The following is an 18016-nucleotide window of genomic DNA, read 5'->3' on the forward strand; positions in this document are numbered from 1 at the left end:
CGTAACCAGACGATTAGCACAAACGTTAGAATCGGATACCGGAGAAGCCATAGAGTGGAAGTTAGCCAACCGGAATTTCAAACGAGATTACAGTTGTGCGATCGTTTTTTGTATACTTCCGTAATGACGGAAGTTGTCGTTAGTAAAATCATGATAGATAGCTTAACGTTTATGGAAATGCTCAATTGCCATTCGAGGTGAGAGTGGATGGAATGGAGTTATGGCGACCGACGTTCGCTGGCTTAGAAGATATCGCCCTTTCTTCATCATTGCCATCGTCATTCTCGTACTCCAGGGCTTCCTCGCCTATAGTTTTTATAGTATATATTCTTCCGAAGCGGATATCACATGGAAAAAGAGCAAAGTAAGTTGACAGATTGATAAACGTCTTTCGTTGCCAGTGACAGCGTACGATTAGTCACTTAATATTGATTAGACCGGAGTTAAATCTCTTCAAGGTTAAGTTTTAGTAAAATATATCGGTTATAAACGTTTTTAATTAGGAGAATTATCGTTTATATAAACGAATCAAAAAGTTCTGCAAGAGTTAATGGAGTCGATTCAAAAATTATTCTGCAATTTAATCCCTTCTTATGTAACCTGTGTGAAAGGTTACTTAAAACTTTTTTTTCCTCTTGTTGATAGGTTTATGTGTTTGTGTTGCATGTAATTTTGCCTCTTCTCATTATAAAAGTGATGCTTGATTTTATTTAAATATAGAATTTTTTTTTTTTTTTTTTTTTTTTTTTGTGAATATAAGATTATAAGCAATTTTTTAGTTTAAATTTAAATATTTTATTAAATAATGCTTCTATCCCGTGACATAAAATTAAGTATCAATTAGGTACAATTCTAGGTCCGAATGACGCGGTTGGGACTTTAACAGAGCTGTAGAGCATACTGATAGGAACAAAAAAAGTCTAATGAGCCTTTAAATTTATTATGGCTGTATTCATTGGCTATTTAATTTAAACTTAATTTAAATGTTTATTGAGCTTTATCTATCTTGCAATGATTTGATAGTTTACATTCGACGTATACTTACGTGCGGTGTTTGTGTGTCTTCTATACTTTAATTAAAGATAAGAAATCAATGAATTTATTGAAATGTGGAGATATTTTTAAAAATTACAGAATTTTTTCAAACATTTTGTTGGTTAAGTTATAACAATTATATGTAACATTTGCAAAATCAATATCGAGTAAATAAACCCAAAGTATTGCTGTTTTTTTTTTTTTTTTTTCAAACTTTTGATTATTAGAAACATTATTGTTTTCTAACGTAAATAATGATTGTGCTGAAGAAATAACTATTTGTACTGAAAATATTTTAATTTTATTTGATAATTTTTTGTTTATTAAATCAAATAGGAAATGTTATGTTTAACTTCGGCTGGTGACGATTTGTTGAGATAGGAAGTGGGAAATCCCACTAGTTTAAGTGGGAATTTAAAAAAAATTGAGTAATACAATTTATATTTTCTAAGATGTCATGTTATTAGCTTTCTTAATATATATGTGTGTTTTAAAGTTATTAGACTGCAGTAATAGAATCATTTGTATAAAAAAACTAGCTTTGATGTATTAGAAAATTTAAGTATAAAAAATTATTGAACTCTTTTATACATCTAAATTATTTTTTTAATCCTGCAATAGTTGTCTGCTGCTTTTTTTCTTTTATCAAAAGTCATAGAGAATTATCTAAGATTTACAGCAATAAACATCTACCAAAGATCCTTAATTGATTCCAGTGAGGTTTAATGCAAAACAAAAACTTTTAGACTAACTCAATTAAGGCTGTTTGTTAGATGTGTTCATTGCTATTTTGAGTTATTCTAGTCTCCCAATTGGTGTTGGGACTCTATCTAAAATTTAAATTTTATTAAACAGATTGTTAGATTGCCTGCAATTGAATTCTTCACTATAGATCGAACTTGACGTCGAGTATCAGATTTTTATAAATGAATCATGTATTTTCATCAAATCTATACTTATAAATATTTCTTCTTTCAACCACACTATAACTTTCTAACAGTTACTATATTGTTACATACAACTTATCTTGTCTACACTAACCTTTTTGCAGATTAAACATTTCAAAATAATCTTGTTTTTATAGACATCAAAAAACAGTAGCATAATTATAGAATCTTTTGCACTAAGACCTTAAAATTGTAAATTTTTTTGTAAAAAATCTTTTATTCTATAATACATAGCACAGTACTAATTTTTACTCATTAACGTTTTTAATATATCTTTGTATAAAAGTAAAACTATAATGATTAAATAAAATTTTATTGTTGTATTTTACATGTTTTTAGCAGTTTTATAATAATAATATTAAATTATAAACTAGGTATTGGTTAAATATGTTTATTCGGTTTGTTTTATGTTGATAATATGGGAAGCATCTATTGATATGAGGCATTTCCATTGTATAAAAATAAACAATTCTATTGCATATATTAAAATTTTGGAAGTTGTTGTAAACTCTTTTTAACGTGCAATATTTAAGAATATAATTCTTTAAATTAATCTTAATGTGTTTATTTCTTGTTTTAAATTTAAAATTGTACATACTTAACAGTGTGAATTACAATATGAAACTGTTTTCTTAAATAAACAGAACACTTCAACTTAAAAGAGTTTACTTTTTAATGCTTGAATAACATGTAATGAATATAGGCAGATTGTTTTCTATTCTTAAGTTTCCATTTTATTACTACAGTTGTCAAAGATAACAAAAATAATAATCTGCTATTATAACTTTAACCTTGATGGCTCATGATTAATGTGAAGCATTGTTTGAAAAAAATTGTAATTAAAGTTAGTTATGCTTTGATAAAATAAAATGCAAAATTGATTTTGTGTATGTATCAAGAAATGATGTGTTACTTAAGTATTTTAAATCTGAAATTATTAAATTTCATAATTGGTTTTTATAATTTGTAGAACATAAACCAAAGAATATTAGTGAAAAGCAGTAAAATAGTATAAAAAAATGATGAGAATTGTTTGGATTTGAAGAAAAAAAATTTTTTTATGTATATAGTGCTTAGTGATATAAGCACATATTATGACTAAATAGACATATTGTGATTTTATTTTTGACATTATATCTTTATTTCAGTTTTCAATTCTTAATATTTTCAAGTATATAGCTTTTAGATAGCTTTATATAGATCACATCATCATCATCTATTCAAAATATCTAATAGTGTAACAAAATAAATTTCATATTTCAAATATAGCTGAATATTTTTGAAGATAAATTTGTATACTAATGAAAATTTCATTATCCTAACAAATATCCTAGAATTCCAATTCTACTAAAAAGACAACACTTTAAACAAGTTTCAAATTCTTATAAAATTAAAACAATTTATACATGGCAATAAACATGTAGCATTTATACAAATCTGCATGTAGCTCGTGATGTCAGCAAGTTTGACAGCTGTGGGCTGAGAAGTCCTCAACCATTTTTCTAAGTTCAGATAGCTTCCAATTTATGCCATTAAAGAGCCCTTGAAGGAAATTTGTGACAATTGAAACCATGAAGGAGTTGGCTATGACAAGGGAAAACTTTTTCCAGCATTGGAATTCAAGCCCTTCCAGGATGAGGAATATCTCAAACAGGTCACATAATTTGGATGTTGTATCTGTCATACTTTTACATTAAATAAAAAATGCATGTCAACCTTAAACCACTTTTGTACTATATAATAGCAAGGTTGAGGCTGAAGTTTTAAACACAAAAACGTGTATGTCGGACGTTCAGCGCTGCTTTCCTGTAAGCTCAGAAGTTTGACAAGGGTGTTTGGAAAGTCAGTGGAATCATGCTCGACATTCCGAACGCCATTGTCAAACTTCTAGGCTTACAGGAAAGCGGCGCTGAACCTCCGACGTACACATTTTCGCATTTAAAACTTTGGCCTCAACCTTGCTATTAATTCATCCTGCCTTTCATTTAAAAAAAACTATTAAATTCAAATAGGAGGAGCTCTGATATACTTATCAATGTCAGGTTAACTGTCAGATTTGGTTCTAGAATTTTAGTAACTATTGATTTTTGAAATATGTAGAGAAGACATACTAGAAGAGTATCATGTGGACAGTCTTAATACTATAGAAGAAAAAGTATTGCTATGAATAGTTCATCAGACATAAACAATAACTCACTGGTATTATATTTTTACAAATAGATCAATAAGGAGTAATGGATTTCATAAATGTTAAAGTTGAAGTCAAGAATTGAAGATTTGTTATATTAGTTCTTAGAAAGAAAACTTGACCATTTCTCAGTATGCACTTCAAAATAATCCACTCTGGTGTAAAATAGTAGCCTTTAAGAACACAAAAACCTCATAAGAAACAATAGTGTTTTCAACAACAAAAACACTAAGAATTGCAGTTTATAAAGAAAAAGCCAACAAAATCTTAGATAAACTTATTTGGATAAAGAATCTTATGAGTTAAATTAGAGATAAGTTAAGGAAAAAAAATGAACAGAATTTTTTTTTTTTTTTGAATGACCTAGACAAGTGGTGTCCAAACTATGGTCCACCTCAGCCAAATCTGGTCAGCAGCACACATTAATCTAACTGTACTGCAAACATATTTGACACATCAATTGTAATTGATAGAAATAGACCTAATTTTAGTATGTATGAAATATTTAAATATTTGTGGCCTACTTCTTATGACTTGCGTGCAATTTGGCCCACAATCAAAAAGTTTGGGCATCATTTGTCTAGACCAGGAGTAGACAACTTTCTTTAAATGGTAGACCAAATAAAATGTCAATAAAGTCTATATGTAGGCCAGTTTTTGTTTTCAATGATTTATAGGATTATTGAAATGGCATGTAATGAGAAAACATAGTTTTATGCTATTTATTGTACTATTTACACATTCTCATATAGTTGGTAGTAATAAAAACAAGATACAAGTTTAAGATGTTCTATTTATTATATGAATTTTGAAAACAATTACAGGCTTGATTACACACAACACAATCTGTACATTGCCCATCCCAGATTTACACAATTATATATGCATAGCACACAGAAATTTGGACCAAAGGCTGAAATTAATAGCTTTAGCAGAGTGCATGTTCGATAAAAATGTTAATTGAAATGAATATATGAATTAATAGTAATCATTTAATCTGATCTAATTAAGATAGTGGAAGAATTAGTAAAAGCTGTTTCAAAACAAAATTTAACTGTCAAAAAAAAGATAGTTACCAAAGTTGATCCTTGAGTATGGACCATTTAATAGGTTTATCAAAAAAGATCTATATCAGTTCAACAGTTTTAAATATATAAATTGAGATGCATTGTGTAAATTTTAAATTTGAATTTAGATTACTATGATATTATTGTTAGTTTTTCATTCTTATAAAACATTTTAAAAAATAAATTAATAACTGAAAATTCAATTTCTAGCTTTTAAATACATTAGAATTATGAAAGTATTCATTAAAAGAGAACCTTTAACCTTACATTTAAGTATACATTCAGTAAGTTTGTGTTCTGTGTTACCAGTGATGACATAAAAATATTTCAAACATTTAATGTAACTTTTTTCTTTCAAATGTTGACTAATTTAATAAATAAGTTTGATATGATTTTTAAAGATGTTGTCTAGATTTTTTAAAACATGTTAAACCTTGTCACATTTAATTAAAATTGTTTACAATGTCTTAATGGTTTTAAAATCTTTGAATTATTGATTAAATTTAAACTTAAAACTTTATCATAATCTGACATCAAGTTTTTAGTTAAGAACCTTAGTGTTTATTATTTTAATTGATACATTTTAGAAACAAGACTTTTGAAGTTAATTGTTTAATTGAACTCTGCTTTCATTGGCAAAAGTAATTTTTATATTAGCACTTTTAACCTTAAAAAATAATAATTATTATTATTGTATTTAAAATACTGATAATTTATTTTGATTTCAATATTTTCTAAACATAATTAAGTTTAATCTTTAAATTGTTTCAAATTTTGAATTTTATTTAGAATATTTTTTTTAAAGTTGATATCAATGAAATGATATGCATATATTTGTATAATAGTCAAATAATGTTAAACTATTTTAAATAATTTTTCATAAAAAACAAATAAAATAAGTTAGGAATAATAAAATAAATATCAGTCTGTTGTTTCATTGAGAATGAGTCAAGGTGTAGTAAGTAAACTTTTATAATGCATACTAATTTTATTGACTTCAGTAAAGCAAGATGTTAGTAACCTTGATGATGATGGAAATAGAATGTAATTAAATTACAACTTATAAGGAATAAAAAATAGTTTTATGCCTTTTTATTCTTTTATTAATAATTTAGAATTGTTGTTAACTAATATAAAATGTTAATTTGATTTTTGTTGAAAGGACTATGTTTCTGAATCATTTTTGTCAATTTCTACATTATTTTTCCCCCTTTTTTGTGAGTAATAGAATATTCTAACTTCACATTGTCAAGTCAACATAACAATGTTTTTATTGACAACCAAATCTGCAATTAAAGATTTTTTAAATCAAGTATTTTTTTTTTCATGTTTATTTTCCTTATAAAATAATGGTATACGGGCTAGTTTCATATATATTGTTTTAACTCATTCAAGGTTACACCTGAGTTGATTTGTAGAGGGATCTCTTCATTCACTTGTAATTATCTGAGTTATTCGTTTGCCATTTAGTACATTTATTTTAAAATGAGATGGCATTATTTCTGCTATAATTATGAATGATCTGATGACATTATATGACTCGGAACTTATTGTAGTCTTGAACACAATGTACAAATTTTTATGCATATGTTGTGTAGGAAAGTATTTTTAAAAATGGCATCTTGTAGGAAGAACTGTATATGTTAGCATATGCTTATGTAGATATTAAATGATTTTTTACAAAAATTGATGCATTTTCATTTGTAACATAATCCAGAAAAAAATTTTTTTTAATGTATGTAGTATGTTAAGCTTAAGTTAAATAAAACCTTACCAGCTGTTGCCAGCAGGTGCAACATAACTTGGCCTTTGTTGCATTAATGAAGTTGTATGTGTTATTGTATAAAGATAATGTAAATTAAAACCATTTTTATGTAGTGTCTATTCAATGATAGAAATTGTCTTCCTTAGGTTGGATACATACTAATGCAACAGTGTCTTTATAAAAATGTCTTTCAATGGCTTACATAGGCCTCAATGCACATTGATCAAACAAAACACAAAATGTTCATTTATTCTGCGAAACAAAATGTTTGTTTAGCAAAATAAATGAACTTTCTCAGTAATAAGGTGTGTTGGTTTTACAAAATGCAAAAATATGATAAATCAGAATTAGACATTTTGTTTGATCAGTGTGCATTGATTTAGTGAAATGTTTTAGTATCTGACAAGATGTTTTGTTTAAAGACATTTACCTGAGGGAGGCAGTCTCTCATTGGACAAAATCACACAAGTTTAAGTATCTGAAAGTTGTTGAATGTGCTAACACAGATCCTTGCTCAATGGGCAAACATTTTCTTGTCACATGCATTTATAGCTGACAAGAGTCTTTCCATATGTGGGTTATATTTGCATGTGTAGTTGATATGGAGATAGATACAGAAAGATCAATTGTTTTAATTGAAGGAAGATGATCTTTCTTTGTAAAATCATCACAACGAAGATGTCAATGACAAACTTTGGGAAGAAATTGTATATAAAAAGGAATGGATACTAAAGCCAATGATTGCCTGATTATATTGGGTTGTATTACTACTACTATTAATTATAATTAAATTAATATTTTAATAGTTAATTTAGAAGGTTCTGGAAGAAAAGAATTCATCAAAACTGGGACTCAAACCTGCAATGTCCACTTATCGTGCAGTCAAGTTGCCAGTTATGTTAAGCAGTCTTTGTCTTCCTTCCAAAACTTAGTAGTAATATAGCTTGATATAATCCAGAAATCATTTGGCTTTAATATATAACTATTGGGTTTAACATGTTTATACAGCATTTGTAAAAAAGGTATACCTTAATATAATATAATTTTTTTTTCTGGTATAATGCTCTTCCACAGATTAGCATTACATTTTTGTATTTTATCAGTTCATTTTTAATAAAATTTGGAATGTAATCAAAACAATCAAAGCTCAATTAAGCTTGGACATTGCAGGTTTGAGTCATTTAATTATTACATTACAGAAAGTATCTGAAAAAAATTATCAAAATAATCTTAATAATGTTAATTATAATACTAATTAGGAAAGAAATGCTAATGTGCTTATAGAGTATTTAAAACTGACGATCTATAACTTTGATTTAAATATTCAAAGTTATAGATCAAAATCTGAATCATTTTCGTTAATAGTAAATATTTGTTAAGTATAAAATTATGCTGTAAGAGCGTCAATAAGAATTTGTTTGAACAAAAAGTAAACATTAATTAAAAATACAGCTGCTTCAGTTAAATATTTATATTATAAAGCATTTAGTACTGTAAAAATTTTAAAATACTCCATTACAATAAAACCCCACAAAAAAAAGTACTTTAATTAATAGCATTAAACACTATAAAAAAAAACAAGAGTAATTGCTTCCTGTTATAAAGCAGATGAAGAATGGTAAAGCAATGTCAAATTTCAAAAAAATTTACCACAAGGCTGGATGCACACTGATGCAGAAAAACATGTCTTTATTCAAAACATTTTTCTAAAGGTAAAATGATGTAATGCAAATTTGTAAGTCAAAACATTGTTAAACAAAATGTTTTAATTTCAAAACAAATTCATTTTGTTAGATGGTATACACGTGTTGATCTTCATACAAAATGTCTTGCTACACTCTCTTTCACACATGCATGTATCTTATTGCAATTGCAACCAAGATATCTTCCACACATTGATGAAAAGCATGTTCAGCAATGGATGCAGCTGTGTCAAGAAGACAACAAAAAGCACGTTTGACAACAATTAATCAAAAATGAATTGAAGGAAATACTTTTCAAAATTTCTTAACAATGAATTAAGAAATGATAAAATTAAATTTCGAAATTTTGTTTTTTTTTATTGTTTAATACTATTAAAGTACTTTTTTTTTGTTGGGTTTTATTGTAATGGAGTATTCTAAAATTTTTACAGTACTAAATGCTTTATAATATAAATATGTAATTGAAGCAGCTGTATTTTTAATTAATGTTTTCTTTTTGTTCAAACATTCTTATTGACTCTCTTACAGCATAATTTTACACTTAACAAATATTTACTATTAACAAAAATGATTCAGATTTTGATCTATAACTCTGAAGATAAAAAGTTTGTCAGTTTTAAATATTCTATAAGCATATTAGCATTTTTTTCCTAATTAGTATTATAATTAACATTATTAAGATTATTTTACTAATTAAAAAATTTTGATAATTTTTTTCAGATACTTTCTCTAATGTAATAATTGAATGACATTAAACATGTACATAACACAAATTTAATTAACACACAAGAAAAAACAATAGCGAGGTTGAGGCCAAAGTTTTAAACACAAAAACGTGTGTCGGACGTTCGGTGCTGCTTTCCTGTAAGCCTAAAAGTTTGACAATGGCATTTGAAATGTCGAGCATTAATTCCACTGGACTTTCCAAACACCATTGTCAAACTTCTAGGCTTACAGAAAAGCAGCACTGAATGTCCGACACACGTTTTTGCGTTTTAAAAACTTCGGCCTCAACCTTGCTAATGTGTTAGCTTTGTACTTTTAATATTTTGATCCTGAATGAACTGTTTTTAAGTTTGTCCATTGATCAGTTAATTTTTATAAATTTAGTAGATATTGCTTATTAATGAATTTTATATACTGATAAGCTAAACTCCAACACTTGCATGTAAGATATTTGTTATTAAGCATTATATATTTTCAAAATTTCAAAATTAAATCGCACATTAATTGTTCTTTGTATTTTTTTTGTATATAAAAGTAAATATTTATTTTTTAATGTTATTTTTATCTTTAATGCTTATTATATTTTTGAAATGTTATAACTTTTCAAATAGAAATAACTTTTATATTTCTTTCATTATTATTCATATATAAAAATTAAAAAGTAAATTTTTTTTTCTTAACATAAAATATATTTTCTGAATAATTTGAAATGCTGAAAATAAAATATTGAAGAATATTTGAAAATAATATTGTACTGAAACTCCAGTATATAATAGAAAATTAACTAATAGAAGAAACACTGTCTTTTAGCATTATGTATGGTAATCATTTCATGAACAGTTGGCAAATACATAATTCTGAAAGACTGTTTCTTTTATTAGTTATATAATTCTTGGTGTTGACTGTGTATTTATCTTTTTTAAAAAAATATTTAATAAATAAGAATCAATTATAGTTAAATATAATTCATAAATAAATACAAGTTGATTAATTTATCAATTTTTTTTAATAGCCGAATCATCAATTTCAAAGAAAACAAATTTCCTATTTAGACCCATTGGTAAATAGATTCCTAGATGATTATTTAACAGATGATGAAGATACACTGAGTAATGCATGGGATCGTCTTATGAAAGATAGCAGTAGCCGAAATATTCCACCTAAAGATGCAGAAAAACAGAAAGGAGTTGCCGATCCTGCTATACCTGCTGCGAAAGATCTACAATATATAAAAAATAAATCTTTGAAAGTGCCTGGATTGGTAGTAAATGATAAAACTTCAAACAGTAATAATAGTACTACGAATAGTAATAAAAGTGAAGAAATATTAAAATTGAATCAAGACGAATTAGATTTCAAGCCATGGTGTGAAATAACAAACAAAGAAACTATATCAGCTATACATCGAGCTACTACTCAGGCTTGTAAACAAGAACTAGTCAATATTACGTGCCTTATTCAACAAGGAAATTTGTATCCAAAGCGATTACCTAGATATTGTCCAATAGAAGGTAAGATTAAATTAAACAGATTTTTAAAATATAATTAATTATCAACATAAATAAGTACTTGTAATAACAATCTCTAATTATGTAGTTGTTACATCTATATAAACAATATAATGATTTATTACTACTTAATATGCTAAAATATTAAACCAGGACTAATTGAATATATTAAAAATAAATAAATTTGTTATTAATTATACCTATTTAATTTTAATAGAAGGTTTGTCCTAAATAACAGATAAATAGGAAAATGTTTTAATTTTATTGTTGATTATTTTTAAGAAATTGAATTATCTTTTGACTTCTCTGTATTAATTTAAATTTTGAACTAATTTCTTGGTTAAAGAAGGCTTTGTTGATACAGCACATAATGAAATACTCTAGAAGAGAGAGAGAAAAAAGAAAACAAATTCTAAGAGAATTATATTTTTTAAATGCCATCACTGCCTACATAGTATAAATGTTTGGCAGATTTCCAGCATTAAAAGTTTGATTAACTTACTTCAGCTTTTTACATTTATTTGATTTAAAAAGATGTAAAGCTGACAGAAGACACTTGGAAAACCTTTCATATTTTAACTGTAAGACTTCTTTAACCAAGAAGTTAAATCAAACTTTTAGACCATTATAGACTCTGCAGCAATTATTACTAATTTAAAGTAAGTTTAATAATGAAATTTTACAATTGCTTTTAAAAAGTATTTTGATTATTTTATACTTGTTTAATTAATAAACATATTTTGTCAATTAAAAAGTAATGATCATTATTAACAATCAAATATTTCTCTTACTTTATTAAAAGCATCAATACTATCCTATTTCTTATCCCTTCACTCTCTTCCTTTCTTCAACCTACACTCTTAAGTAGGCTGTACCCCTTTACTAATAATAATAATCATCTGTAAAGACAATGACCTTAGCCATTTTAAACCTGAGAATTAATAAATTTAAAATAAAAGTAAAAATTTATTTTACAAAGTAAATACTTAATTCATTTTCACTTATTTACTGTGTTTTTGAATACAAAAAATGAATTATTACAATTGCTTGTTAGAACTAATTCTTTCTTCCTTTTACTGTGATCAAATTACAACAATTTTTATTCTCTCTAACATTGATTGTTGATAAAACTAATAAACACAACTTTAAACAGTGAAATTCTTTAATATGTTAATGTTGATTATTGATTGTATATTCTATTTTGAGTTATTATCTTTTCTAATATTCTGTGTTTTCTAATATATATGTAATAAGTGAAGTAAATTTAACATTCCTTGAATTAAATTAGTATTCCTTGAATTAACTAATTAATTATTTTCCATAAAATTTAATTTACACATTCAAAAACCTTAATGTTGTTTGAAAATTTGAGTGTTTTGTAAACCTGAGGATGACTGTTTGAAACTGCCAAAAGCGTTAGTTTATTGTTAAAGTTTCTTGTTGGAATTTAAAGGTAATTTAAATGTGTAGTTATTATTATAATTGCCTTCTGCTGTAAGTTACAAAGTTATTCAAAGCATAAATATTTCTGTAAAAATACAAAAAATTAAAAGCAGTCTTTGTTTCTTTTACACTAGAGGAATAAAAATTACATTTACACAAGATTTTTAAGCTTTCCTCTGAATTAGTTGGAGCTTTTTTAATGTTGTTTTGTTTTGTTTTTTTGCATGTTGTTCAAATTATAATAAAAACTATGCTTATCACTACAATCATCTTAATGATTATTGTTCATTTGATTGAGAATAGATTTCAAAGATATCTGATATGGCTTTTTTTTTTTTTTTTTGGTTTATTCTATTACAAGTGTACTCTGCTTTACTGCATTTTGCTAATGTGATGTTTATATTCATTTTATTATTTTGGGTGCTTGCTTTGTTCTTAAAGCAGTTTTTCAGCAGCAGTGCTTTCAGCTTTTTATGAATGCGGACATTGTTTTGATGGCTAGGAAAATTGGAACTGGAAGTGGTGCATGAAGATGTTACAGAATTATAACATAAAATTATTGTCACTACTGGAAACATATAAAAAGTCACTTTGTCATTACTTGTTGTAGAATTATTTGCTTCTCGTGATCAGTCTTTGACAAATGAACATTTTCCTATGGTTGAAGATCAAAGAAGAATGCTTTTTGAAATGGAGTCTGTTTCTGATGAAGGTTCACTTTGCATCAGTGAAATGTTAACAAAAAAAATTTGAATATGTTAGCTTTATCGAAAAGGAATTGGCAGGTTTTGAACTGATTGAAAATTTTGAATGAAGTTCTGTAGTTAAGAGTAGTGTCAAATAGAATTGCATGTTATAAAGAAATACTTGAAAGGAAGTGTCACTCCAGAAAGTAAATTTCTTTCTTATTATATTTTAAGAAAATTCCACAGCAGCATAGTGTTAAATATAAATAGCATTTAACAGCAAGATAGTTATCATGCATCTGTATCAAACTCTCCACTTTCAAAATGAATAAGATGAAAGTGGAGAGTTCAGAGGATGATATTTTACTCGCCTTCAACCTTTCTACAATAAATATGCAATTTGTAAGTTTGCATTTGTCGGTCATGATAAGCATAAACCAAAAATATTTTACAGTAAGCAATACAGCACATGCTATAATACATTTATTAATCATTAATAAATTTTACCTTTACAATATTCAAACAAACTTTTTAAAATGAAATACATTGCCAAAATATCAAAAATCACTATCCAATAAAAATCTAAAAGAGATTATTTTGAAAAAGCAGTTGAAAATTTCTCATTAATTAATATAGAGCCTTGGTTATTTAGAAATAAAAAATCTTAATTTTTGATTATATATTTTGACCTGACCCCACCCTTGTCTTCTACAGCTCACATGGGCCTATCTCAAAAAAAAAAAAGGTTGGAGACTCCTGATCTAAGATACCTTCTACAGTCTACATCAGGGTTGTCCAACCTTTTTTCTTAATGGGCCAAATTAGAAATTTAGGTACGTTCAGCAGCCAGAAAGGTACTTTATATTAATATATGCTTTAAAAAGTTCAAAATATGAAGTATCAAATTTTAATAACAAATATAAATAAATAATTACAAAAACTATTGTATTATTAGCGAGGTTGAGGCCAAAGTTTTAAACACTAAAACGTGTAGGTCAGACATTCAGCGCCGCTTTCCGGTAATCCTAGAAGTTTGACAATGGCGTTTGGAATGTCGAGCATGATTCCACTGACTTTCCAAACGCCATTGTCAAACTTCTAGGCTTACAGGAAAGTGGCACTAAACGTCCGACGTACACGTTTTCACGTTTAAACTTCGGCCTCAACCTCTCTATTGACAGTAAAAAAAAAAAAAAGAAATTATACTCACACAAAATAAAAATAAAATCAATGCAATTTTTCACATTGCCTTCCCTTTATAATAATGTCAAAATTTGCTTTTATGGTACTAGTCTTAATTCTAAGAATGTTAGTTAAATGGGTATCTTTCCAGCAGTTTTGATGTTTTTCAGGCACAAAAAGAATTGTTCACAACAGTATGTTATGCATGTGGGGTAGTACAGTTTTCTAGCACCAATTACGTCATTACGATATCAAAGTGTATCCAGTGAAACAAAAATAATTTTTACGACATACTTTACCAAAATAAATGAAAATGTGCCTAAACACTTTAGGGTGCAGTGGGCCGCATAATTCTGCATCGCATAATAATGACTCAATTTTGGACATCCCTGGTCTACATTATTTTGAATAATTAAGATTTTTCTGTATTTGGAAATTTTAGTGTTTATTTTTTGGAATATTTTTATTCTTAATTAAATGCAATTTAAGGCCATAGTTATGTAAAAATGCCTTATTTTGAATATAATAATGCATTTTTAATCTCTAATTAGTTAGAAAAAGATGATATAGTGCACACAAGATTATAAATACACATTTATATTTATATAATATCAGGAAAAAAGTTTTTGTATTGATTATGATTAAATATGATTAAATTTGTTTATTCCTTGTTCCGTAATTGTTTTGTACATTACTCAATATTTTTAAGAGTTAATTTTAAAAAAAATTTATATGATAAATTTGTTATTTTTTAAATGTTTTATGTTTTATTTTTAATTATTTTAAATATTTTTCTTTTTTTTCTATTTGTTTTGTTGCATTAGGTGGAAAACAGGGTGAATATTTGGGTTGCTATGTTGATCGAGTGAAGAAACGTTTATTGTCTGGTTATGTTTTTAAGTTAAATAATAATACTCCTGCATTGTGTATTGATAAATGTCTTCGGTTTGGTTTTCAATTTGCTGGTGTACAGTACAGTGTTGAATGTTTTTGTGGTAATAATGTTCCTTCTAAAGAATTTAAAACTCATGCCAACAAATGCAATATGGCTTGCCCTAAGGAGCCACAAATGCGTTGTGGGGGATATTTAACTATGAATATTTATAGAACTGGTCTTCCAAGTGAGCACTTTTATTTTTTAATTATTTAATTTTTGTTTATTATTATTTTTTTAATTGATAATTATTTAGAAATTTTTAGATTATAATAAATTTTAATTTATTTGTTTATTTTATTTTTTCCCTTAGTTGTCAATTTTTCATTAAAACAGAAAATGCTGTCTAATCCAAGAATTTTATTTTTATTTATTAAATTTTATATTAAATTATGATAAATCAAAAATATTTTTAGAATACTTTTGATTTATCATAATTTTAAGTTGTTTGGTTAGAAAATAACTTTTAATCATTTTTACCATGAAATTAATTTATTTTGGAAATATTACTTCTTAAAATAAGTGTTTTTTATTTATTGTAAACTGCATAATCAATTGAAGAGACATCATAATATAAGAAGAAAATCTTGTTTAACAATAGAAATGTTAGAACTTTCAACTTGCTATTTCTATTTAAAATTGCTTTTTCATCAATTTGAAAGTTTTAACATTTGTTTACCATCATCATCATTCTTTATTAATCTCGAGAAAATTCTTTGATTAGAGGTACAATATAATAAACATAACTAAACAAAGGCAAGTACAAAATTTAACTATTTATACATTTTAGTTTTATTTGTTGTTATACCAGAATTTAGCTTATTAATATGACAGTCTGGCAATAACTTCTTTCTTTGCACAATACATAGTTTGTATGATTTTTAAACTTGAAACATTTAACTTTAATTATCAATTTATAACAGTTCAATCTAACTTGACAAATCAGAAATTTCATAGTTAATGGAATATTTGGCAAGAGATATGGTCCGTTAGGCTAGCTGAAATAGCCAAACCTAAATTTCTCCCACTAACACATCCTGCGTCTTCATAATACTTTTAATGCAAATTTCTATCCTTTAATTTAGTAAAGTGTAATTCAATAAGAGTAATATCATGGATAGCATGAAGAAAGGAAAAACCCAGATTGTTACATAATCTGCATAACTGACTCAACCAATTGCAAATGTATTTGTTTGGCTTCTTTGACTTAAGATGTATCTCCTTTAAATGTATGAGAGATTGATCTAACAAAAAATTGTCAGTATTAAGTTTAATTCTTCTCCAAAATTTGAAAGATTTGTAAAATAGTGGAAAAGGAAATGTGATGCAAGCACAGTTCTAATCTGATCAAATAACTTTGTACAGTTCATTTTAGTTTTAATAATTTAATGAAAGCCAGTTGTATAAATTATATTTAACTGAAACTTGACTGATTGAAAGCGAAGTTTCAGTTAAACTAATTATTAAATTGTTATTAAAAATTTCAAAAAGTCAAAATTACAAATGTTTCCTTTATATCTCAGAGATATAAAGGAAACATTTGTAATTTTGACTAAACAACTACATTGTGACAATGCTTCAAATTTTAATTTTTTGCTTGATCAGTAATTTAATTACTTCTAGTTTATTCTGCTTAATAAAAAACTGCCCATAGCAATAAGTTTATCCAAATTCTCACTATAGGAGTATTTTATAAAATTAATAATTAATACATCAGTATGAAATAATACTCTCATCTTTTTCATTTTTCTGTTGCTATTTGCATAAGCTTCAGCTATCATAATCATGGTTTAAAACATACATATTCATAAATATACATATCCTCTTGTCAAGAAAGATTTTTAATACCTGAATCTTAACTTGGAATGAGAAAAAAGTAACAATTATTAGTGATCCTTTCTATCCATTGTCATAAATGTGGAATACTTCCTGTGTGTTGAGGACTTCTTTACTGAACATATTGATAGAAGAGAACAAGGAAGTTAACTTCTTTAATACAACCTCTCCCTCTTTCTGAACATCATGAATGGCCAAATTGTTTCTCCTTGATTCATTTCATACATTATCTATATAGTAATCATTAGCTACTAATTTGTTATTCATCTCATGAGCTATAAGATAGACTTTGATTAAACTCATTTTCTAAAAACCGCAGCCTTATTCAGAATTTCCATATATGACTTTTTTAAATTCTCCAATCAGACCATTATCTTTTCAAGTTTTTCATTAATTGAAGTGATAGAACTAACATCCTTCAAATCATCTAGCATTATCTCAGAGTATTAAATTCACTTTCTAGAAAGAGTAAAAAAATCTGTTATTGTCATTCAGAATGTCTAACCGATAAATCTAAATCTTCAAGTGTGAAAAAATTTATCTTCACAGGTAAGAGTAGAAAGGATAGAACAAAGCATTACATGGCACTTTCTTCTAAGTGATTGCATTTCAAAAAACCACTATTGGCAAAGATCAACTGCACCCATCAACATCTATCTGTTGAAAATATTTATGTTTTTCTCCCATTCCAAGTTTAAAAAAGACAGATTATTAAAGTACTGGCAGTTAACTAATTCTGTTTATCTTAGATTATATAAATTTGTCAATTTTGTTAGGTTAAAATTAATTATAAATTTTCATGCTTTCTGTGAATAAATGATTTATCTTAGCTTTGTAGTAAGTAAACAGGAATTAATTGTTTTATTGTTAATTGTCTACTTTGACTTTACTTATTAATAGGACTTTATATTGTCCTATTAATATGTAAAGTCCAAGTAGACAATTAACAATAATATTAGAATTTAAGGACGGTAAGGCTTTTACAATTACAGGAAT

General features: G+C 26.4%; 1 protein-coding gene across 2 annotated transcripts in view; it reads left to right on the forward strand.

The window, feature by feature from the left end:
- LOC136986770 (xylosyltransferase oxt-like) overlaps window positions 1–18016 on the forward strand; it is a 39777-nt gene continuing 21761 nt past the window's right edge. The window contains exons 1-3 of one of the 2 annotated variants that reach the window (XM_067284372.1): window positions 1–364; window positions 10444–10942; window positions 15075–15371. In XM_067284372.1, coding sequence (XP_067140473.1) covers window positions 221–364; window positions 10444–10942; window positions 15075–15371 — 940 coding nt within the window. In that variant the 5' untranslated portion in view covers window positions 1–220. The remainder of the gene's footprint in view (window positions 365–10443; window positions 10943–15074; window positions 15372–18016) is intronic. The other variant, XM_067284373.1, reaches the window with a different exon arrangement.

The sequence above is a fragment of the Centruroides vittatus genome, unplaced genomic scaffold, assembly GCF_030686945.1.
Source record: "Centruroides vittatus isolate TY-2023 unplaced genomic scaffold, ASM3068694v2 scaffold_1172, whole genome shotgun sequence".
In the NCBI taxonomy this organism is placed as follows: Eukaryota; Metazoa; Arthropoda; class Arachnida; order Scorpiones; family Buthidae; genus Centruroides; species Centruroides vittatus.